Source organism: Poromitra crassiceps (genome assembly GCF_964638095.1).
Source record: "Poromitra crassiceps genome assembly, chromosome: 2".
In the NCBI taxonomy this organism is placed as follows: domain Eukaryota; kingdom Metazoa; phylum Chordata; class Actinopteri; order Beryciformes; family Melamphaidae; genus Poromitra; species Poromitra crassiceps.
In genome coordinates this window covers 113,382,463-113,407,984 of record NC_139624.1, presented here as the reverse complement: position 1 = coordinate 113,407,984, position 25,522 = coordinate 113,382,463, and the positions used below count along the sequence as shown (strand labels likewise).

The 25,522-nt window shown below is 44.7% G+C and overlaps 2 protein-coding genes across 2 annotated transcripts in view; both read right to left on the bottom strand.

Moving 5' to 3' along the window:
• LOC310771414 (uncharacterized protein) overlaps positions 1-13,688 on the bottom strand; it is a gene marked incomplete at its 3' end in the record, with an annotated part of 57,029 nt that extends 43,341 nt beyond the window's left edge. The window contains exons 1-9 of the mRNA XM_083631910.1: positions 13,619-13,688; positions 11,733-11,934; positions 11,246-11,397; positions 9,390-9,484; positions 8,169-8,364; positions 7,551-7,624; positions 6,786-6,982; positions 5,923-6,641; positions 5,628-5,819 (exon numbers count right to left, since the gene is read on the bottom strand). Of these exons, the coding sequence (XP_083488036.1) occupies positions 5,628-5,819; positions 5,923-6,641; positions 6,786-6,982; positions 7,551-7,624; positions 8,169-8,364; positions 9,390-9,484; positions 11,246-11,397; positions 11,733-11,925 (1,818 nt within the window). The 5' untranslated portion in view covers positions 11,926-11,934; positions 13,619-13,688. The remainder of the gene's footprint in view (positions 1-5,627; positions 5,820-5,922; positions 6,642-6,785; positions 6,983-7,550; positions 7,625-8,168; positions 8,365-9,389; positions 9,485-11,245; positions 11,398-11,732; positions 11,935-13,618) is intronic.
• Positions 13,689-19,057: 5,369 nt separating this feature from the next.
• Positions 19,058-25,522, bottom strand: part of arhgef4 (Rho guanine nucleotide exchange factor (GEF) 4) — a gene marked incomplete at its 5' end in the record, with an annotated part of 115,865 nt that continues 109,400 nt past the window's right edge. Inside the window, one exon of the mRNA XM_083632095.1 lies at positions 19,058-20,403. Coding sequence (XP_083488221.1) covers positions 20,246-20,403 — 158 coding nt within the window. The 3' untranslated portion in view covers positions 19,058-20,245. The remainder of the gene's footprint in view (positions 20,404-25,522) is intronic.

Below are 25,522 nucleotides of genomic sequence, written 5' to 3'. Positions count from 1 at the left end.
TGACTGGATCCGACTCTGATTAGCTGAAGGAGTTATCTGTCAAGGCAAGTACTCCCACGCACTGAAATGACTGTGGACAGCTTGATAAGTAGAGCAAAACACAATGTGAGATCACGTTCAGGATGGTTTTAACCAGGCTACCCAACCAGTCGATTGGGATCTACTGGTAGATCTCAGGGTGTCTACTGGTAGATCTCAAAATCCTTTTTGGATAATGAGTGTAACTTTGTAGTGTCACTGTCTCGCATTCAACCAGTCAGTCCGTGCATGTTTGTTTTGTTGCCACATTGGCTACTGTGACAGTTCCCTGTTTATATTTATGTTTCACATTCCCATTTGCACCTTCCCTTTACTTATATGATTTGTTGATTTGCTTTGGATTCTTACTCTTGTGTTTCTGCTTGTCTCAGGAGTCTGGGAGGGCAGAGGCTGTCATCAGGCTAATAGACTACATGCACAACTTCTTTACTTCCTGAAATGAGTACAGCTTCTTTATTTCCTGTCCTACACTATTGGATGAACTGATGAATCAGGTGTGCCTGATCATTGTTGTGACTGCAGCACACCTGACATTAATCAGTTCAATAGTGATGACAGGAAATAAAGAAGCTGTACTAATTTCAGGAAGTAGTGGAGTTCTGCATGTAGCCCATTGGAGCACACCTGGGCCCCGTTCCAATACCCATACTTCCATACTATTTAGTAGGCAAAAAAAGATTTAGTATGTCCCAATACATAGTATGTCAGATGCAGTATGCCAAGTGTACCAGGATGTTGTACTACATCAGCTCCTATTTCGGAGTATGCATCGATGCATGCTGCTCCAGCCAATCTTCCCCACAATCCTTTGCGCAGCAGGAAGTCTTCTTCTTCTCCTTCTAATGTTTTATGGCGGTTGGCAAACAACTTTTTGTGCATTACCGCCACCTACTGGAGTTACGTCGCACTGACTGAGCTGCGTGTTCATGAATGAGATAATTAACTTTAAGAAAGCCTTGAAATATGTTAAAACCAAACAAGCATGGTGTGTACCAAAACATGCATATCTTGATTCCTGTTTAGAACTCTGACTTAATGTTTTTGCTTTATTTATTTTATTTTGTTTATTTGATTGTCTGTTCCAATTTTGTAAATGTTTAGTCAGAATTTTTTGTATAATGTACTGTTTGTTACTGCCAGACTTTGTTTATTGAATTAAAAAAAAAAAAAAAAATGTGGCGCTGCGGACGTCGGCGGAAGTGAGCAAGAGGTCGGAGTTCAGGAAGCTCATGTGACGACAGATGTAGTGTGTCCCAATAGTATGCATTTTGCATGCATGCTGCACACTACAATCCATACTTTGTGAGGGCAGCGGCAGTACATACTACAAGAAAGAAGTACAAGTATGGGTATTGGAACGGGGCCCGGGATCCTGTGTGTCTCCCTGCTTAAAGCTCTGCCCTCCTGGCTGAGACTTTAGATTTTGATTGATTCCTTTCTCCTCACCACCCTGCACTCACTTCATCATTTTGGTTACTCCATGCAACACTCCACACACCCTACATTACACACATGCACACACGCTTTACACCACTGACTTTACTGATTCTCACATCTCATGGTTCTTTTTAGTTAGTTTGGTTTGGGTTCAATTAATAAATATAATATTTTTGGCTTTCAACTGTGTCTCCCATTGTATTTTTGCTGTGGCCCTTGGTTCCCCTAGGCCAGGGTCATAACGCCTGTCAAAACGCTCATGGAAACCACCTGACATATTTGGCGGAAATACTTAAAGGAGAATTTCATTTTTTTTTTACCTGGAGCCCTCTCCTCACATTAATTATTATCTGACGACTCACCCAGTGTTCTCCGCAGCGATTTGGACCGTCGTAGGCGTTGTTGTGATCGAATAGTACTCCAAGCCAATCCTTGAATGCGCTCTGTCGGGGCCACATGGCAGCGTGCTCTTCCTCCATGTAAATAGACAGTTTTCTTCCCGTGTTCTACCCATATCGTCATTATATGACCCCTAAAGAAACATCAGAGTGCTATTCACCCCCGGGCTATTTCCACTACTCTTTACAGGGATCTCATTTCCTCATTCGGGGTGACTTTCACCAACTCTCGTCAAGTCAGTACACAGCCCAGCCGACTCTCGTCAAGTCCCGCGAGACTTTCCTGCCGCGAGACTTTCCTTTCTGACATATGTGGTAGGACTCTCTGTGATACAACTCTGCTCAGTTAATACTAGAAACCAGCTGATCCAATTTAAAGTCGCTCATCGTCTTCACTATTCTAAGCATAAGTTGCACAATATCTTCCCCTCTGTCTCACCACTATGTGACAGGTGTCAGGTGTCAGAGGACACTCTGTCTCATGCCTTCTGGTTCTACCCTTCATTGACGGGATTCTGGGCCAAAATATTTGATTGGTACTCTAAGGCACACATGGGCAAAATACGGCCCGCGGGCCGCATCGCCACCTGTGTGGCCCGCGATGGAATTGCAAAAAAAAAAAAAAAAAATTACACACAGTGCACCTGAACGCAACATGCAAGATACCCGCTGAATAAGTGTCCAAATGTTCATGTCATATTCTGGCCAATACTCCACTTCTGTTATAGCATTTCAGTCTGGAATATGGAATATCTTTCAATAATCTTTATGAATGGTAAATGGCCTGCATTTATATAGCGCTTTTATCCAAAGCGCTTTACAATCAGTAGATAGTCTACATTCACCCATTCATACACCGATGGCGGCAGGCTGCCACGCAGGGTGCCTACACACCATCGGGAGTTAAGTGTCTTGCCCAGGGACACAGCGACAGCAGCTGGGAGGGAGCGGGGATCGAACCGCCAACCCTTGCGTCATTGGCCGACCCGCTCTACCTCCTGAGCTAAAGCCGCCCCTACTAAAAGGCTAAAAGGCTACATTGAAGATTCAAGATTCAAGATTTTTATTGTCACTCCATGGTACAAGTATCACGTGTGAAATTCTTGTGCTGTGGACTCCGTTTACAACAGAGTACAAATATAACAGGGCATATGAGTGCAAAAACAACAAGAGACACAACAAGCAATAAGGCAGTATAGTGATAAGACAAGTCAGAGACAGTGGCATATTCACTGCACATAGGTGCACGTGTCGTGTGCATACTTTAGACGTGCTTAAACATTTTAAATTCGGCGTATTTGACATACAGGTGCAAATAGCATATTCCTTATTAAACATACAATTAAACTCGGCGTTTTAAATTCGGCATATTTGACATACAGGTGCAAATAGCATATTCCTTATTAAACATACAATTAAACAGTAGACATACGTAATGGTAGCAGCTACAGTACGGTACAGTACGGCTACTACACTATTTGTGTATGTTAAGGAGTCTCGTGGCCTGCAGGAAGAAACTGTTCCTCAAGCGATTTGTGCGTGCTTTCGGAACCCTGTATCTTCTCCCTGAGGGTAACAGGGAGAACAGGCTGTTGTGGGGATGGTTTGTGTCTTTGATGATCTTCAGGGACCTCCTGAGGCACCGCTGTTTATACAGTTCATGCAGATCTGGCAACTCACATCCTGTTACGTGCTGGGCCGCGCGTCTCACTCTCCGTAGCGCCCTGCGGTCCATGGTGGTACAGTTCCCGTACCAGGTGGTGAAGCCGCCAGTCAGCAGGCTTTCAATGGTGCCTCTGTAGAAGTCCCTGAGGATTTCTTTCCTTAGCCCAAATTTCTTCAGGCGCTTGAGTCCGTGTATTCGCTGTTGGGCCTTTTTGACAACAGTGGCGGTGTGGCCGGCCCAAGTCAGGTCCTGGTGGATATTGACTCCCAGGTACTTGAAGCTGTCCACCCTTTCCACCACTGTGCCGTTGATGGTGATTGGGGGGTGTGCGCCCCCCCCCCCTCCTGTAGTCTACAATGATCTCCTTGGTCTTGGAGACGTTCAGAGAGAGGTGGTTGTCCTGGCACCATTGTTCCAGGGCCCCCACCTCCTCTCTGTAGGCCGTCTCGTCGCTCCCCGAGATCAGCCCCACGACTGCTGTGTCGTCTGCAAACTTCACGATTTGAAGTAGCTACATTGAAGTAGAAATTTAAATAACTCAAATAACTCATTGGTTTTGGATTTATTTAGCTTCAAGACTGCATTTTTGTTCGTGTGACCCTCAACACAGGCTTTGATCATCCCGGGACACTTACTGATACTTATGCTTAAATTAACCCACTCATATTTCAAGAAAAACATTTCAGCTAGTGGAAATTCTAATTGGCTGGTAACTTTAAAATCTAGCAGCCATATTGGCAGGTGGTCAAACAAGTTAATTTAAAGCCCTGAGAGCAGGTGGTGACATAGGAGTGAGTGAGAAAAGGATCAAATATTGGTGGTTAAGACTGAATAATGACATCACAACTGTTAATTTAAAATTAGTTATTCCTCTAAACCTGGCTTCAGTTCAAATGCACCAAATTTTTCGCGCTGGCGCCGTTCGGCCCTCAGCAAAACCTGGTAGCGAGGACATTTTTTGTGGCCCTCTCTATCATCAACGTTACCCATCCATGGGTTACGGCATGACAATATTTGTTCGGCCCCCGGCAACAATCTGGGTTTCTCATGTGGCCCCCCATGAAAAATAATTGCCCACCCCTGCTCCAAGGCCTACAAAATAACCCTTCATCCGGAGGCGGAACTCGCCATCTTCGGCTGCTTGGAGTCCTCTCTGAACTTCCCTACAGCTGTGCAACAGTCTCTGACACAGGGGACAACTGTTGCAAAAAAGCTCATTCTGAAGGAATGGAAGTCCCCCTCTTCACCTTCTTTTCAATTGTGGTTGACGGACATGATCTCTGTTATACGGATGGAGAGACTCAGGTTTCTGAGGACCAACTAACTTAAAAAAATGTCAACTATCTGGGACCCGTTTCTAGCCTACCTCAATGAGGTTAGAGGCGACTGGTGACTCGCCCGGCTGGTTTCTCATGGACTTCCTATGTGGGATCCCTTACACAGCATCTCTTGCAGGCACATGGTTCAAGAGTTCAAGGATATTTATTGTCATTCCAAAACATGAAACATGAGAGGGAACGAAATATGAACTCAAGGTCCTGGTGGATAGATCAACTAGATTAACTAGGATATCATAAATCGTAAAATATCATAAAAACAACTGAGTACTAAGAAAGAAAAACAATATAAAAACATAAATTAGAGACATCATAAAAACAACATAATACCTGGTGTAAGAGCAAGGAAAACAGTTTAAAGTGCATGTTTCGCTCAACACGGAGCCACTTAAAGTTAATTTTGTTTCGCTCACAGCTGGCGGCATTAAAGTGCGAGGAGTGTGGCAGCATTCACTACAGGAGCAGCAGATTTTAAATATATACATATCTAGATATAATACATACTATGTACTATATAAAAAATAATATATATGTATATAATTAGATACGTAAAAAAAGTAATAATAAGGTAGACGTTATGAGAAATAGCAGCAGTATATTGCACGAGCAGCATTTTGATATATACATATATAGATATAATACATGCTATGTACTATATATAAAATATATTAATATATATGTATATAATTAGATACGAGAAAACTAGAGAATATAACGTTAGAGTGATTATGCATTGTTCATAATTCTCACAGCCACCGGGAAGAAGCTATTCTTGAGCCTGGTGGTTCTGGCTTTGATGCTGCGTAGCCTCCTACCAGAGGGGAGAGGGGCAAACAGTCCATTGGCAGGGTGGGTGCAGTCCTTCATGATTTTCGCAGCTTTACTCCTGCATCTGTCCTGGAAGATGTCACTGATGGTTGGCAGGCTGCAGCCAATGATCTTCTGTGCGGTTTTGACCACACGCTGCAGTGCGTGTTTATCTGCGGAAGAGCAGCTGCCATACCACACAGTGATGCAGGAGGTGAGGACGCTCTCCACCACACACCTGTAGAAGGAGGTGAGGACTGAGGTTGTCTGGTCCTGCAGCCTTGCGGGGGTTGATTCTCTGCATACACTTCCTCACACTCTCAGCAGAGACACTGAGGGGCAGCTCATCTGGTGGGGAGGTGAGCCTGGAGCCAGGAGGGATGTTTGGGTCCTCAAAGCGAGCATAGAATGTGTTGAGGGCATCAGGGAGAGACGGGTCCCTGGGGCATTCTTCATCTCTTTTGGTGTAGTCTGTTATGGACTTGATGCCCTTCCACATGCTCCGGGGGTCATTGGTGGAAAAGTGACCCTGGATTTTTAGAGCGTAGGTTGCTTTTGCCCTTTTTATGCCTGCATTGAGACATATTCTCGCTGCCCTGAGTGCGGTTGTGTCACCAGACCTGAACGCTGTGTCACAGGCTTTTAGCAGAGCGCGGACTTCTGCGTTCAGCCAGGGTTTCTGGTTAGGGTGGATGGTGATGGATCTAGTGCTGGTGACATCATCCACACACTTGCTGATGTAGCCGATGACAGATGATGTATATTCCTCTAGGTCCACAACTTCATTGCTGGTTGCTGCTTCCCTGAAGATCTGCCACTCGGTGCGATCGAAGCAGTCTTGGAGCATGAAGGCAGCGTCTGGGGGCCATATAGTGATGGTCTTGGTTGTGGGTTTGCTACGTTTTAGCAGGGGGCTGTAGGCGGGGACCATCATGATGGAGATGTGGTCGGAAAGGCCTAGGTGGGGGCGGGGGTTCGCTTTGTATGCACCCCGTCTATTACTGTACACACGATCAAGTGTGTTCTCTCCGCGTGTAGCAGTGGTGACATGCTGGTGAAACTTTGGTAAAATGTTTTTGAGATTGACATGATTAAAGTCACCTGCAATCACGTAGAATGCCTCCGGGTGCTTGTTTTGAAGTGACGAGATGCTATCGTGAAGCTCCGTTAGCGCATCGTTAGCATTAGCATTCGGGGGGGCATAAACAGCGACGATGAACACCGCTGTAAACTCCCGCAGCAGATAGTGCGGCCGGCACTTTATGATTAGGTGTTCCACTGCCTCGGAGCAGTGGCTGCTAATCAGAGAACAGTTCGTACACCAACCTTCGCTGACGTAGATACATAATCCACCTCCTCGAGTTTTCCCCGACAGGTGACTCCGATCTGCACGGAAGAGCGTCAGCCCGTCTAGTTGGAAAGCCTGGTCCGGCATGCTGCTATTTAGCCATGTTTCGGTTAGGAGTAAGACACAGCAGTTCTTCATCTCCCGATGTGCGTTCATTCTTAGTCGCAACAAGTCCATCTTGTTGTTCAGCGAGCGGACGTTAGCCAGAAAGAGTGATGGGATAGCTAGCCTGTTTGTGCTAGCTCTTAGCTTTGCTAGCAGGCCGGCCCGCTTGCCCCTTTTCTGCTTCCATGTGCACTGCCTCCTCTTGCCTTTGAGCCGCTGGAGTCTGCTACGCCAGTCCGCTGGTCTCAGAAGCTTCAGCCTGCCGAGCTTCGCTTTGAGATTGGTTGGAAGCGAGGCGGACAAGTTGTTAAGGCTTGCAATTTCGGTCGCGCTATAATTCAGCTTACTGTTGCTCTTACATGAGGCATTCCTAGCACTATACATTACACTAAAACCACTAAAATCGTTAAAACCAGGAGCCAGAGTAGCCGCTGCACTGCTGCGCGCCGCCATCTTGGACAAGACAAGACATGGGCACCTTGTGCGGCTGGTAGCACCACGTTGTAATGTTGAATGTTCAACCCGTTCTCACTCCGAGCGCGCAGCATATTGACGCTTTGTCCCGTCCCTTGTGCGTCGCTTGTTACTAACATGGTACCCTTGAGCGACACATGAAACGACTTGGGCTTTCCGACTAAACTCAATGCAAACCCATGGAAGTAATCTTTGACGCTTATGGCAACTGCTCCCCCATTAGCCTAACTGCTCCCCCATTAGCCTAACTGCTCCCCCATTAGTCAACTGCTCCCCCATTAGGGTCTGGAGGAGCTAACATCTCCCAGACCCTAACCCTAAACCTAACCTCTCCCACCCCCCATGCCTAAACCTAACCTCCTCCAGACCCTAACCCTAAACCTAACCTCTCCCACCACCCATGCCTAAACCTAACCTCCCCTCAGACCCTAAACCTAACCTCTCCCACCCCCCACGCCTAAACCTAACCTCCCCCCAGACGCTAATAGGGGAAATGTTACACGCATGCACCATTAAAAGGTCCAGCTAATCATCATTGTTGGCTGGTAGTGACTCACGGCTGTGGACAGAGCAGTGGGGCTGGTGGGGTCAGTAGCGACAGCGGTGGGGCTGGTGGGGTCAGTAGCGACAGCGGTGGGGCTGGTGGGGTCAGTAGCGACAGTGGTGGTTGGGATAGCCGTCGCTCCTTTCACCGACACCACAGGACCAGCAATCCTCACCCAGTACACCTTGTACTTGTGCACCACCGTCACACTAGAGCAACAAATCAAACACACCTTAAAGGAGCGGTTCACCCAAAAATGAAAGTTCAGTCATTACCTCGTCGTGTGAATTATTTTAGTCTACAAAACATTCCTGGAGCTTCATAGGAAAACTGTGTTGTCTCCAAAGCAAGTTAAGTAAATGGCTAGTTTTCAAACATACAAAAACCGCAGGAAAGAACTGCTCCTTCAAGCTTGCACTTATGACGGGGTGCGCGCTAACGTGTAGCTAAGTGGCTACAGTGAAGGCGTGTACATGCATCAAATGCGCTCTTCATCTGGATTTCAACTGCAACACTTTTCACCAGAGGATTGCGGTCCAGAAATCCAGCGAAGAAAAACAGAACTACTTCTAGCAGTGCATGTACGCGCCTTCAAGCTCGTGCACACACTTCAGATGGGGTGTGCGCTAACGTGAACGTGGCTTTGAGCTCATCGGTTACAGTTTGGATTTCCGCTAAAACAGGCTGTAAATTACGTCTTTTCAAGTCAACTTGGCGTCTCAAGGCTTCTGGACTTTTTTATGTTGTTTTTTTCTGTCACCCCCACTTGTTTCCCTGTGAAGCTCCAGGATTGTAACCTTGCGAGGCAGCTAGATTCGCACAAAATCACGATCACACAACAAATCCATCTTGCCACGCTCCATTCTATTGATTTGAATCTGAACCATCAGTGGTTCACACCAATCAGCGTTCTATGAGTCAGCTACGGGCGGGCTTTGGTGTGATACCAGTGAGAGCGAGCCCGTGATAGACAGATGGTTCATCCAATCACATCACAAAATCTCATGTTTTGAAAGTGCCTGCCCTTTCAAAACGTTTGCCAAGCGACTTGTTCCCAGATGGTTATGTGAAAATAAACCACCTGGCAGCGGCAGCAGGTTACCAGTACTGTTTTGTGGAGTCAAAAACCTCCCAGACCTTTAATTACAGAAATTAAAATATTTTTGTGAACTGTTCCTTTAGGGAATCAACACATATAAAACAGGAGAGAATATAAAACGGTGTGGATACTCACAGAAACTGGACTCTTTCCGGAGGGTTTATCGGAGCTTCCCACACAGCCTGGACTTGTGTCTTTTTAGAGCTGTCACTGTGGCTCACACCAGATGCCTTTAAATGACAGGGATTCAGAATGCCACAAACACACAATCTTACCTCCTTAAACCAATAATGTCTATCCCTGTTAAGGTGGCATGCTGAGGCAGGCAGCATCTTACCTGCTGCTTTAACTCTTGTCTACATAAATAGTAATTATGTAGGAATCACAGGCCAATCGCAGCATCTTACGCTACACCAGGCTCACATGGCAGAGGATTTCTGCACCGATGTGTGGGTCAACATCTTACATGGGAAGTTTGACTGCTTTAGTCACAGAACACCTTAATATAACACTTATGAATGTGAACCTTTCACTCCTGCTTGTATGCTAGAACCTATGTCAAAAGCACATTGAAGCTGGTGGTTTACAGTAGGGATGCACGATGTTGGATTATTTTGCCGATATCTGATATGCCGATATTTTCCAACTCTTTTTGGCAGATTGCTGATTACCTCTAGCCTGCCCCCTTGTGTTTCCCCTGCCTGCCTGTCTCTCCTCTGGTCCCCACTCCCCACAGGCTGTCTGTCCCCGAGCTGCGGGAGCCCCCAGTTCCAGCTTTCTGCAGGCTCTCTTTTCCAGAGCTGCGGGGGCCACTCTTTTCTCTGGCTCCCCGGACCATGCCTGCCGCTGTCGCCCAGCCAGAGCCCCACATCCACCCACGCCTAGCCTGACCCCCAGCGGCACGCACTTCAGTTTCCTCGTTCTGGTCCGTCTCTTCAGTCTCCAGGTTCCAGTCCTGCAGCCCTGACCTGCAGCCTCGGCATGGCCGTCCCTGGTGTCCCCGCCTGCTTTGCCAGAATCCTGGTCTTCCTCCCGAGTCTGGTGGTTCTCTGAGCCGTACCCCTGAGCTACTGTACCTCGTCCTGACCTGCTCCGCCAGCTTGGCCAGCCCACAAGCCGCCCACCTGAGGTCGCAGGTTCTGCCCTGTCCTGCCCCATGTCTCTGGGCCCTGTGTCCCACCTCCGGTTTCCCCTACACCCACCCACCCTCTCTGTGATTCCTGTTTGGCTCGTGGGGACGTCAGGAGCCGTCCCTCTAGGGGGGGGGGGGGGGGGGGGGGTCTGTCATGGACTCAGTTTGATTTAGTCTTGTCTTTTTGTCTTTTCCTTGTGTGCTTTCCCTCAACACCTGCCCGTGGAGTGTTCCCACCTCCCCAGCTGCCCCTCATGTTACTTTACTTAGGAATTACTTCCCTGTGTGTATATATTCTCTCTGTTTGGTTGTAGCCCTTGTCGCATCATTGTCTTTTGTCTGTGTATTTCCAGTTCCTTGAGCCTAGCGGTGTGCCTAGCACTACTTTGTTTTCACTTGTTGAGTTCTCGAGTAAAGCTTTGTTTTTTTATCCTGAATCTCCCCTGTTGCCTTTGTCTGCATTTGAGTCCACACTACAAGCGTAACACTTAGGTTCAAGTCATTAAAATTCATTTGAATTTTAACTGTTTACAGATAGATGGGGTCAGAAATTGGAAAATTCCAGAAAAGGATGTCATTACTTTAGAAGCTTCTGATAGGCTAATTGACATAATTTGAGTCAATTGGAGGTGTACTGTACCAGTGGAAGTGTTAGGGTGGTAAAACATTTTTTTTTTATAACTTCAACCTGAGTGTACGTAAAATTCTGTAATTGTAATAGCTGTAACTGTGTCTATAAAAATGTGTATATTTGTTTGAAACCTTATTTGTCACAATACAATTTTGGTGGAGCAACAACATTGTGCAGAGCCAGTATGAGTTTTACTTTTATGGTTCCCCCCCCCCCCATCCTGTGTACCTGAGTGTGTCCACACTGTAGCAGCTGGGAGCGAGCCGGGTCGACCAGGATGAAGCGTCCCACCGCTGCAGAGCCGGATGTCCCAGCATTCCAGGCTTCTATCAGAAAGCCCCTGAAGTACGTGGTGTTGGAGGGGACCACTCGTAAAGACACTGGGGACAAAGATTGAAAGAAAGGTAACAGATGACCAGGTGTAATTTAAGGAAGTAATACTTTAAATACTTTTTTACAGTACAGTACTTTAAAAAAACCTGTGTCTGTTGTAGAAGAAAACCTAACGATCTTATGTACATGTTGTGATTTTTTTAGGCAAATACATAAGCCAGAACTTCCGGGTTTGTCAGGAAAGTAGTTCCGGCAATGTATTTGCTTCAAAAACTGCAATGCCTTGTAATTGTGCATTATCTTTTCATAGTCACAACATGTACAGTACATACAAGTGTTTTGGCTATGTCACCAGAGCAGGCTGTGAAGCCGAGTGAAGTACCGGTGATGCGGTCGCCTGGAATGAATGTGGGTGTATCCGCGGTGATGCTGTACGGAGGTGGATCGGGGCTGGACTCGTAGCCGTGCTGAGGCTCCATGTCTCCACAGGCAACGCCAACCTTCCCGTTACTGTAGCCTGCGGCCGGATCCGCACACACGGTCAGCACCAGCAGAAGAAAGCACGCGAGCTGCATCGCTGAGGCCTAAAACAAAGACATAGAGCAGGGGTTCTCAACCTTTTGTAACGTAAGGCCCACTTCTGATTGTTAAAACATTTCCGAAGACCACCTTCCCAAATGAGAAAACATAACATGAGAAAAATGTAGGTCTGTATGAGTGTTACATCAGCTGCGTGGTGATATCCAAACATAACTGGACATTAGAATTAGGCTATGCATTTTAATTTGTGTGCCACAACAGTCAAACAAACATAGGTACAGTAAATATACAATAAAATTGTATATGTAGTATCAAATAAGCAATTAGCAATACTAGTGCAGTGGCTATTCCCCTCAGTCCCCTTCCCTACATTCACACATCATGCACTCCCACTCTTCACCCCCCCCCCCCCCCCCCCCCGCCACAAAATAATCTGAAACTGCACCTTCTCGGGTCGCCAGCAGGCAAACTCACCAAGTTTGAAATCGATTGGACAAACGGTTCTCAAGATAAAACTTTTTTTTTGTGCTACCAGTAGGTGGCACTGCAGTATATCCGACACGTCCCCCAAGCACACTCCCCAAGTTTGAAGTTGATCCGACAAACGGTTCACAAGATAGACATACATAGGGTGACTTCAGGTATTATTGGACACTTTTTGACTTCAGGTATTATGGGACAATTTAACTATAGAGGGTATATTTTCATGCCTGATGAGTGAAAATAAAAACCTTTTTTGCTGAGCCCTACCTGTACTGTACATACAAGCAGTATGTAATATACAAATGAGAGACAATATAAAAAACAAATAGGCTATGTGAATATACAGCTTATATAGGCTAGTATGATTTGCAGAACGGGATGGTAAAAGTATCCAAAAGTACATTTGATGCCATAAAGAAAGAACATCAACAAAAGCCACAGAGGTCGATTATTAGCAGAGAAATAGGGAAGTTGGAATAAAATCCTCTAACATGCAATTGACTCACTGGGTGACACTATCTCTGTACAGACTGAAGGAGGAGGGCAGATAGTACATACAGCAGAACATAATCAGTCATTCACAGACCACCAAACTGAGTCAGATAACGACCAGCAGTGAGTGGCTGTTGGTGAAGTGTAACCTAAAATGCGTCCAAGGTCAGCATCAACAGGTACAAAACAACTGGGAAAACAACAGCTTTGCTTACAGAACAGTGTATAGGTGGCATGACCTATACACACCTATGCAACCTATTGTAAGGTACTAAACATGTAAACATTTTGAAGGTGCAATAATCTCCGTTTTAAAAATAGGGAGCTTGATGGAATTTCCGTTTTGCTTTCTAAAGAAAAAGTTCAAACAAATGTAATAAAACAAAACTGATTAATCTAGGAGTAGTTTACACATCATACATTTAAATTATAGTGCTTTACTTGAAAGATGTACTTTGTCTAGGCCCGTTTTCATTGTGGTATTATTCTCCAGTGGATTGACCTTTGCTAAATACTTCTTATCATACATGATGCATTCATACAAAGGCTGTTTATAGTTTAAACAAAGCTACTTTCTGAAAACATACATACCTGTAAACCTGTAATTAACAATGGAAGAATAAATGCTATGCTACAGATATGAGATCTCTCACAAATAGTTCCTTCCTTCATATATTTGTTGTCACACAGCCGCCAGAGCAGTCTGAGCATAAACCTGAATGTAAATAAGAGCTACTGTATGTTTTGTCTTACCTTGTCTCAACTTCCTTGAACCCTGAATCCTGGCCTGGCTGTCTCTCTGTGTCTGACCCCTCTCCCTCTGTCTTTCTACTGCTGTAGCGACAGGGTCATCCAGAGCAATGAAGAGATTACACTGCCCCCATCTGGACCAATGCATGAGATTACACTGCCCCCATGTGGACATTACATTACATTACATCATTTAGCAGATGCTTTTATCCAAAACAACTTACAATATCACATTTTGTAAACAGTACAGAAATCAACTATGCAACACAGTCTATGACAGCTAAGACCTTTTTAAGGAATGGAGTACTTGTAGAAAGTAGTTTGAGAAGGTAGTTTGCAGCTTTATTCTTATTAGTATTATATGCTGATTGTAAATGGCTCTAGCTGACTGTCTGATTGGTGAAAAGTTTTCAAATTTGGCACACACATAGCACACACGGTAAGCCGGTCTCCACGCAAAAATAAAATAACGTAAAAAATCCACGCACAGGGGGGTACTACAGTGATATTTTAAGTTTTTAGGCTTTATATTCACAGAGCCTGTAGGCGCCCCTCGGAGGGGGGGTACTGTCACAACTCCACATCCACGATGCCTGCTAATCAGGAGAATCTTCTACACCTGCTGAGCATGAGAATCTTCACACCTGCTGGTCATCACCAATCATCATCACCACCCATTTGTATCACTATAAGAATCCTTCTCTGTCTACCAGTCCTCGCTGGAACGTTGCCATAGACGGTTTGTAAACCAGCCAGTCTTTAGGTTGAACTATTAGCCGTCCGTTGCCTTTTTGCTTGTCTGCCTGCCTGCCTGACGCCTTTTTTCCCCTGTGTTCTCAGGATTCCCTGCCTGCCTGCCAGCAAGCCATCCAGAGCCTCCCTGCTATTTAAACAATAAATATCATTGACTTTGGCACTCACCTGGTTGTCTCTCTCTGCATTTGGGTTCTCTAGTGAAACATGACAGCAAGCTTATTCAAACGCGAACCTGTGTTCAGCGAGATAAACTTCACACATAAGGGCCACTTTCAAGAGTTTTGAAGCGTAAATGCGAGCCCTAGAAGTAAAAAGCTCATGCTAAGCTATTCCAGAACTATACACATGTCACGTCACCATAGTCAAATTCAACCTGGAGTGTTGTTGATGTGTGCGCTGCTGTGCACTGATAACCCGGGCTGAACCAGGTGAGGGAAAGAGAATTTCCGTGTTCGTCCTTTGAAGTGATGACGTTATTGACGTATATATCCCTGTCGACTCAACAGCGTAGTCTAATTTAGCCGTTTGCTAGCTAGCCACCCTTTTAAAATCTTAAAAACTCATAAAAGTGGTCCTCATGTGTGAAGATTATCCTGCTGAACACTGCTTCGCATTTGAATAAGCTTGCGTTAACCACAGACCTCATTTGAAGCATTGCGCCAAAAACCCATTCAAAAATCCCATAGGCAGAAACAGTGAAGAACCCGGAAGTGTTAGCATCTATGTTTTCCGGACTCATTCCTGCAGCTCTCATGTCTGTGCGTTCTCCTTCTTCTTCTTTGGTGTTTAACGGCGGTTGGCATCCAAATTGTTGCATTACCGCCAACTACTGGATTCTAACTGGACTGAACTTAAATAGAACTCAAATAAAATTCTACTAGAAGTCTCTACTACTCAGATATTTGAGAGAGGCCCAAAAGCTTCTCTCAACAACTTCTGCACATCATTTCCAGAAACCTCCACAACACCCAGAAATAGGTTGGTGGTTCGATTCCCGCCTCCTCCAGTCGAAGTGTCGAAGTGTCCTTGGGCAAGATACTGAACCCCAAATTGCTCCTGATGGTGTGCCAGCACCCTGCGTGGTAACCTGCCGCCATCGGTGTATGAATGGGTGAATGTACCTACTGACTGTAAAGCGCTTTGGATAAAAGTGCTATATAAATGCAGGCCATTTACCATTTTTACCATTCAATGCTAATACCATTAGCACCATGTTCTGGGATGTACAGTAAAATAAAAATATAGATTTGGGTGGTCTAACCTAGTTGGTTAGTTAGTGGAATATTGAAGCTTCACCCAAGCTTCACCGTCTTGCAAAAAAAAAAAAGTAGGGACATGTCCCTAGCATCCCTACCCAAACCTAAGTCCATGCTGGCTTGACTTGCGCATGCAACCCCGCTATAGGAATAGTCCATTCATCTGTAGAGCGCGGGGGGGTGTCATAGATTGAAAATGTTTTTTTATCAATTGTTTTTGGGACCTTTTGCACACAATTTCGAGGTTTAATCAGTTAGAATAGTGACATAATTTTAGATGTTTCATAATAAATCTATAGATGTCTGAGTCCCCTTTTAGTTGATGGCACCATGGCAGCTCAATTTAACCCCTGGTTGTCACAAAATCCCACGGCACACCTGGACTTCTATTGTGTCATGGAGGTGTGTCGTGGAGGTGTAATAGTCTATTGTGTTGTAGGGGTCGTGGTGGAGGTGTAATAGTCTTGTGTCGTGGCCGGGGTGGTGGAGGTGGTGTGATAGTCTATTGTGTCGTGGCCGGGGTGGTGGAGGTGTGATAGTCTATTGTGTCGTGGCCGGGGTGGTGGAGGTGGTGTGATAGTCTATTGTGTCGTGGCCGGGGTGGTGGAGGTGTGATAGTCTATTGTGTCGTGGCCGGGGTGGTGGAGGTGTAATAGTCAATTGTGTCGTGGCCGGGGTGATGGAGGAGGTGTAATAGTCGTCGTGGCCGGGGTGGTGGAGGTGTAATAGTCTATTGTGTCATGGCCGGGGTGGTGGAGGTGGTGTAATAGTCTATTGTGTCATGGCCGGGGTGGTGGAGGTGGTGTAATAGTCTATTGTGTCGTGGCCGGGGTGATGCAAGAGGTGTAATAGTCTATTGTGTCGTGGCCGGGGTGATGCAGGAGGTGTAATAGTCTATTGTGTCGTGGCCGGGGTGGTGGAGGTGTAATAGTCTATTGTGTCATGGCCGGGGTGGTGGAGGTGGTGTACTAGTCTATTGTGTCGTGGCCGGGGTGGTGGAGGTGTAATAGTCTATTGTGTTGTAGCCGGGGTGGTGGTGGAGGTGTAATAGTCTATTGTGTCGTGGCCGTGGTGGTGGTGGAGGTGTAATAGTCTATTGTGTCGTGGCCGGGGTGGTGGAGGTGTGATAGTCTATTGTGTTGTAGCCGGGGTGGTGGAGGAGGTGTGATAGTCTATTGTGTTGTAGCCGGGGTGGTGGAGGAGGTGTAATAGTCTATTGTGTCGTGGCCGGGGTGGTGGAGGTGTAATAGTCTATTGTGTCGTGGCCGGGGTGGTGGAGGTGTAATAGTCTATTGTGTTGTAGCCGGGGTGGTGGAGGAGGTGTAATAGTCTATTGTGTCGTGGCCGGGGTGGTGGAGGTGTAATAGTCTATTGTGTCGTGGCCGGGGTGGTGGAGGTGTAATAGTCTATTGTGTCGTGGCCGGGGTGGTGGAGGTGTGATAGTCTATTGTGTTGTAGCCGGGGTGGTGGAGGAGGTGTGATAGTCTATTGTGTCGTGGCCGGGGTGGTGGAGGAGGTGTGATAGTCTATTGTGTTGTAGCCGGGGTGGTGGTGGAGGTGTAATAGTCTATTGTGTCGTGGCCGGGATGGTGGAGGTGTAATAGTCTATTGTGTCGTGGCCGGGGTGGTGGAGGTGTGATAGTCTATTGTGTCGTGGCCGGGGTGGTGGAGGTGTAATAGTCTTGCCTTTCACATCAGAGACCTGCGTTCGAGGCCAAGCATGTTCAAAGTCTACATTTCAAACAGAAGTCACGTTTTTGTTATTTAAGCCTAACCCAAACCATAACCTTAACCAAGTTATTTTAGTTGCCTAACTGTAACCAACACTGCAACATTTTCAAATTGATCGACATGATGTTTTTCAAGTTAACGGTGGAGGAATGTAACCGGTGGTGTTGAAAAATTATGAAAAGGGATACAGTACCTTGTGCATTAAGAACTGACGCCAAGGGGTCCTGACAAATAGTCACTGTTGGCGTTGGGAATGAGAATGTGTTGGTAATTTAAATGAAAAGCCAATCGAACAAAGGAGCTGTTAATGTGAAATGACTCCAAATCATTATAACTGTCAGTATTGTGGAAATCTGCCCTTTGAGAAACTCCTCTAGTGGTCAACAGTAATCAAACTGTTTTAGAAATCCAGTCTACTTCCCAATGTAGTTGCTTTCCTGTAGACTACTAGCCAAAATCGCCATGCTTTTCTTTCCTTTTCTTCTTTGTTTTGGTTCATTCATTTATTTATTTATTCACATAAAATGTAAACGCTCTGAAATATTATGATATAAATAAAGTTGTCCTCAAATAGCAAGGCTTGTGGTGGCAGGAAAAAACAGCAACAAAAAACTTTTCTAGTTAGACAAGTTAGCATGTTGGAAAAGCCAGACATCCTGCACTGGACTTCTCCACAAACTCCATTCCAAAATCTGATAAATTATGCCTTGCTTATCAGCAAAAGCCCATATTATGCTAAAAATACATCTAAAGCCTTTGTCTTTGTCTACCTAGTGCCTTCGTTGTGACTATGATGATCACCTTCTAAATCCTTAGGAGACGCACTTTAACTGGGCATACAGTAGATAGATGCAATAAACTAAGCGGGACTTTATTTCAATAAAATTGTACCTTGTAGAATTGTTTCACCCATTATTCACAAAATCTTCCCCCATTGAAATACATTGTGGTGGACAGTAACAAGTAGTGTGAACCAATAAAAAAAAAACAGCTTGGTAAATAATAATTAAATAATAATAATTAATTTAATTTATATAGTGCTTTTCAGTGACCCAAAGATGCTTAGTGGATCAATTATATGACCAGGAGATGCTAATATTTGTGAATGTCTTGACCCATATTTTATCAGGTAAGTGCCTTGGTCGATAAGGACAATGACATGACATTCTCTCCATATAGGACAGAATGGTGTTTATTGGCGCTATGCTTGCTCTAGTATTTGTTAATGTTGGTTAACATTATCCTCATGAATAGACATATGCCATACTGTCTGCTATTTTATAATGGCTTCGAAATGTGACTTAAGAATTATAAGGTTCTATCAGACTATTTTATTAAAACTGAGTTATCCACAAAGCATTTTGGGGTTAAATATTTAAAGACAAATGTGTGATGCTCCATATCTCAGAACTGCTTTCCACCCACATAGAACCTTATAATTCCAAGCTCACATAATGTGGCATTTTGGCATTTAAAATATTTCAGGCTTTTCCAAAATGAACACAGAACATTTTGGAAATTGTGTCACGGATTTCTTTCCAAATCATGCCTCAGAGCTAGAGTGGCATGCGGCATGCCCATATCCTGATATGGGATTTCATATCCTGATATGGGATATGGGCAGAAGATTGCAACACATTCAAAGTATAACACAAAAATAATGACCGCCCCATATGATGGCCACATTTGTCAGCTTGGGAAATTTTAATATTCCGTAACCTTATAAGCTAAAACATTTGAACATAAAGGCTGCATTGATCTGAAATGATAGGATTTGAGACCAGATACATACAGTAGAGCAGAGGACTACTGGTGATACAATAACTACAGGTAGATAAAATAATGTCCGTGTGTTCAATGCTTTCGTACTAGTAGCACAATGCAACCTCAGCTCCTGAATCGGGTTAAATATGTCAGGGGTTCTTCAGATATAAAAAAATATTCTTCACAGTATTCTTTCCCCATCACATCCATGCATGTCATTGTTAAGTCATCCAAGACACACTTTAAATGGCACTTAAAAAACAACAACGAAAGAAAACAAAAGAAACGTAGTTTACGGTAGTTTCATGGACAGGATGTGTAAGGAAACATCGAGTATGGGACTGGAGGAATGTGTGTGGGTTGCTGTTGGGAGAGAGAGAACACAACCTAAACCTGTGATGACTTGAGTCGTTTTGGGGTTTTTGCCTTGGATGCCATTATCGCTTGTTTGCACAAAAACCACAAATGCACCGGAAAAACCACAGAACTGAAATCCTTGTATGGAAATCATGAAAAAAACAAACTGACCTGAAATGATAGATATACTGTATTTGCACAGAGAAAAAAGCACAGGAAATTGTATCTCCCCTTTTTATCCATTTAAGCAGACACAGGAACAAACAAATAAAATAAAAAATCTGGCACTGTGAACAAGTTGGCATTTTGTCAAATCTTAAAAGAAAAAACAGTGAAGAAAAAACAAAAGCAAAAAAACAAGTTTTTTTGTCGACAGGCAACGTCTTTCACAGAGGCGGCACAGTCGTGAGTCCCACGGTCACTCGCAGCAATACAGTAGTAGTATTAGTACCAATCGGCGCTTGATTGAAGGTGTAGTAGTAGTAAGGTATACAGTACAATAATGGATACTGTACGATAGTCCATTCTCCCAGCGTCACTCCAACGTCTCTGCGGCGAGACCATTCTCAAGTTTGATTGTTAACCAACCGATAAAGTGCTTTCAAAAAAATAATATCCTCCTCATCTCCGTAATCATCTTGATCTTTACAATAAATCAGTATATCAATTAGGTTCAACATGACGAGTAGGGAGGAGAAGAGAGGCAGAATCAAAAAGGGTCAATTCAGGCACGAGCACGAGAGTGCCTCCTCTGTCTCCACCTCCTTTACTTCTTGAAGGGCGTCAGGCGGCCGATGTTGTGCCAGAAGGTGGAGGTCTTGCGCTTGGGCTCGGCCAGCATGAAGACCTGCTGCTGGGGCAGAGCGGCGGGGAGGGACGGGTGCTTCTGTCGCAGGAGGAAGTCGTAGTAGGGCCTGGTCACCGCTGGGGAGACCAAACAATCAGGAAATTATTATTATTATTTAATATACTAGAAACAGTGCATGCTGTTTGCAGCGCACTCATTTGTAGTGCTTCGTGTTCGCACATGTGCAGTTGAGCGTCGCGTGGAACCCCCGGCCACCTTATAGAGAGGCAAAGTGAACGTCACTTCTTGCTTCAGCACTGTACCAGAGATTTTTATCCGCCATTTATTTTCCCATAGACATTTCGTAAAATGCTTATAAAAAGAGTTTTACTGGGTCAAACCAAACAGTTCAGCTAATGCTATAATCAGGAGAGACCATAGAACATTTCATTGGGCCAAAAAAATAAACATAAAAAAAACATTAAAAAAAAAATCTTCAAACCCACATTTTTTTACGTTTTGGTCCGAGTGAAATGTTATGCGATCTCTCCTGTTTCTAAATATATCTGTACCATTTGGTTTGAACCAGTAAAACTATTTTTGTAAGCATTAACACGTTAATTGCCAAGAACGAGTTGAGTCGTCAAACACAATCCAGCTGTTCACTGCCAACGACGAGTTGAGTCGTCAAAAAAATGATTTTTTTTTTTTTGACCGTGGGATGTGCATCTAACCCTTTTACATCTCTTATATAATTATTGGAGCCACCGAACGTTTACAACCCATTCCACCGACCCACTAAGTGGCAACAGTGCTCTCCTGACTAGAGGAAGGCAAGCATTTTTTTAACTTGTCACGCCATTCTCACCCCAGCCATTCTCATGAAAATGGATGGGGGAAAACGCTTTCGTTTTCGCGCTGATTGCTGGCGATGCGGGATTGCAAATTTACATAATAGATTACAGGTGGAACACACTTTGAAACACGCAGCATAAATATGACCAGAATCGCAAAAGCTTCTCTCAACCAAAACTCCATGAAGCGAGCGAGTCCATCCCGACTTCCTCAAACAGCGGCCGCGCAGCCACAGGCACAGGACAGCAGCAAAGCACTGAGACTGGTGACAAGCTTGTGACGGCCGCTGCAGCCAAGAAGAACGCCCACGGAGGAAGAAGTTGAAGCAACTCTCCCTCTCGCTCTCTCCCTCTCTCTCTCTCTCTCTCTCGCTCTCTCTCTCTCCCTCCCTCCCTCTCTCTCTCTCTCTCTCTCTCTCCCTCTCCCCCTCTCACTAGGATTAAACCTAGTGCGTCTCCCTCCCGAGAGGGAGGGAGAGAGAGAGAGAGGGAGGGAGAGCGAGAGGGAGGGAGAGAGAGAGAGAGAGAGAGAGAGAGGGAGGGAGAGCGAGAGGAAGGGAGAGAGAGAGAGAGAGAGAGCGAGAGGGGGAGGGAGAGAGAGAGAGAGAGAGCCAAAAATGAATGGTTAAAGTGACTGTTCTATCGAATTTCACAAAAAGCCGTTTATCTCTGAATATTTTTTCTGACGCTAAAACCATGCTGTATTCAACTGCTAATGCTTACATAACTACTAACTCTACAAACTAACTCTTTTAGACAGAGAAAGTACACATTCTATTAGTACTTTTGAGATATTGTATGTTCACAAACTCCAAGTAGAAAAGAATCCTCGGCTCTTGTAAAATGAGCCACAATCCTCAAAAAACGGCTTGGCAGAAGCTACCTACAGCAAGAAAAAAACGGCTGGCAGTCAATGTGTTAAAAAAGAAATGGCAGATGAAAATCTCTGGTACAGTGCTGAAGCAGGAAGTGATGTTCCACTTTGGCTCTCTATGGTAGTGATATTTTGTATTACCAAGGGTCCCCACACCTTATTAACGAGCAAATGCAAGGACTTTTCAAGCACTTTCCAGGCCAAATTCCCTCAAATTCAAGGACCCAACACAGCATAGTTTGAGACACGGATCAAGGTTAATTACTGCTACGATTTTTTTTTAACTAGATTATTAAGCCGCTAGTGGCCTTCAAATCTATTTTGGTGGGCCATACCCTGACGAAGACATATTCTGCCGAAATGCATTGGTTTCACAGCAGAGGAGAATTTTTGAGTTCCTTTCTTTATATTCCTCTGGTCCAGTACAAAATACACTAATAACCGGGCCTCCTGTTGTGTTGTGTTGTGTTGTGTTGTGTTGTGTTGTGTTGTGTTGTGTTGTGCAGTGCATGTAAGGTCTGTGTGTGTTTTGGGCTTTTATTTTGAATGTCTGTGTGTGTTTTGGGCTTTTATTTTGAAGGTTGTGATTTTAATTTGATGAAGGTACTGAGCTTTTAATTTGAAGGTGGTCTATGTGTGTTTTGGGCTTTTATTTTGAAAGTATGTGTTGTTGGCTTTTGAAAGTTCCAGGCTTTTATTTGGAAGGGTTGGGCTTTATTTTGAAGGTTTGGGTCTTTTGTTTTTTAGATTCTGTACTTTTATTTTGAAGGTCTGTGTGTTTTGGGCTTTTATTCTGAAGGTTTGGGGCTTTTATTTTGAAGGGTATGTATGGGCTTTTATTTTGAAGGTCTGTGTGAGTTTTGAGCTTTTATTTTGAAGGTCTGTGGGTGTTTTGTGTTTTTATTTTTGGCTTTTATTTTAACATTCTGGTCTTCTATTTTGACGTTTTGGGAATTTTATTTTGAAAGTTTGGAGCTTTTATTTAGAAGGTTCTGTGCTTTTATTTGAAAGTTTGAGGCATTTATTTGGAAGGTTTTGGGCTTTATTTTGAAAGTTATATTTTGAAGGTTTGGGTCTTTTATTTGGAAGGTTCTGGGCTTTTATTTTGAAGGGCTGTGTGTTTGTGTGTGTTTTGTGTCAGGCCTGCTGATGGTTGCCATGGTGCTCAGTCTGTCGTGTGTGTGTGTTTGTGTGTTGTTGTATTGTGTAAATGGTAAATGGCCTGCATTTATATAGCGCTTTTATCCAAAGCACTTTACAATCAGTAGGTACATTCGCCCATTCATACACCGATGGCGGCAGGCTACCACGCAGGGTGCTGGCACACCATTGGGAGCAATTTGGGGTTCAGTATCTTGCCCAAGGACACTTCGACATGCAGACTGGAGGAGGCGGGAATCGAACCACCGACCTCCTTCATCCAAAGCGATTAGTGGACAACCCGCTCTACCTCCTGAGCTACAGCCGCCCGCCTGTGTGGTATCAGTCGGCCCGGCAAACATGACATTGGGCCAGTGTGTGTTGTTTTATAGATGAGAACTAGCAGGCGTCACAGAAGCTCACAGACAATTAAAAGGAAAGAGAGACTTGAATGTGTGAACACTTCTCAACTGTGCTGTTATTACATGTTAAAGGCCATTTCACACCAATGCAGATCTCCGTGCGAATAATCTGCACGGAGATTCGCAAAAGAAGTTTTAATCAGTTGTAATTGAAGCTTGCACACCGAGTTGTGTTTGTTGAGGGGTTTTTTCCAGACAGACGTCGACGTCTGTGGATTTCCGCCTCGGGAAAAATACATTTGGCCAATGAAATCCTTTGTTTACAGGTGATGTCATACCTCTAGTATTGTAGCTAGCTTGCCAGGTAGCTTGCTGCTAAAATGGGGGAACCCGGCTCATCAATTTGGTTTCTCAACATCCAATTTTGTATGACAAACACCGCGACAACTAACTTCCTCAACAACGAAATCAAGAACAATATGGCTTCAGATCACCCAGCAGCTGGGATTCAGAGAAGATGGTATGTAACGTAATTTAGTTGCTAAAGTTGTAAACCACTGTTGTAAATGGATGGAGCTAACGTTAGCCACTTGCATCCAAATGATAACTAGCAGTTTAGCATCAAATTTGGGGTCCGCTGCTACTGCTTGACTCCATTTTCTATTCTCTCTGTTTTTTTGTTGACATAAATTGAATGTGGGAATGCAGATACTTCGCACCAGACCTGTGTGTATAGGTTGCAATGCGGAAAATTCGCATGGATTCCCGCACCGCATTCCGCCTCCAGATTCCGCACCGCATCTGTGTGAAACGGCCTTAAGCAGTACGCGAGCAGCCAGGCATGAAGTCAGTACAAGTTGTGACTGGCACTGGGCAAAGCAGGGCGAGGTGTGGAGCAAAAAAGTGTTGTGGTGTGAATGGCAAGGCTCCTGCTCTACGCTTCCATGACACACTGCTTCTGAGACGCTTTTATTTGACTCTTTAAGCAATGCTGTCCCTACTTTGGGTTTATTTGACTTTTTAAAGGTCCCAATTCGTGCAGCTGTAACCTCTTAAAAATGTGTCTCTGGTCCATAAAACATGATTCTGGATTAATTTGTCGAAAATATAGCAACCCCGTTCGTTCTGACGGAGTTGTCACTTCCTCATCTCGTCACTTCCCAAGAATGGTCTGTTTCTATAATATATTCAGAACTAACAGTTCCCATTGGCCGCTGAGGGAGAGCCCGCCCCAGGCTCCCAGCGGCCAATCAGATTAGCGTCCGTGGACCAGCACGCTAGGTTGTGTCCACAACTAACGTTAGCAACGAACTATCGCTAACTTAACGGTTGCTACGCTAAAGAGGACATCTCAAAATGCCTAGACTTCCCGAATGCACCTCCGCAGTTGCTGGATCACGTACAGTTGGCGTCGCTCCAGCTAGAAGTGTTAATTTTGTGGCTATAGACAAAATGGTGCAGGTAGCTTGTGTGAGAGAGACCGCGCGCAGTATGCTTAAGGACCCGCGTGACGTAACATTAACCCGTCTGGGGGAACAGAGTGTAAGGGGCGTGGCTTGAAGGAGACTGCAGGGGGAAGCTGGATAGGGACAAATCCAACTCTGGCAGTTCTGAGGTTGTGACCACTCATTACAGGGAGGGATGACAGCAGTATATATGCATTTACAAGTAAAAACAGCTTTTGCACGGAATGGGACCTTTAAGCAATGCCGTCCGTACCTTTGGGTTTATTTGACTTTTCAGGGCTCGACGTTAACTTCTAAAAGTGGTTGCCGGAGGGGCAACCTGGCAAGAGCTTTTGGTTGCCCGAATAAAAATATGGTTGCCATTTTTAGTCGCCTTATATTTTGAGTAATTAAGATATTATGCAGTCATAAGCCGGCTTAATAATGACGATGTGACAGAAAAGTAAGTATAATAGTCTATAGTATATAGTATAATAGGCCTATTCAGTGCGCGCACCGGGTGTAGTAGTAATAATGATAATAATAATAATAATAATAATAATAATAATAATAATAATAAT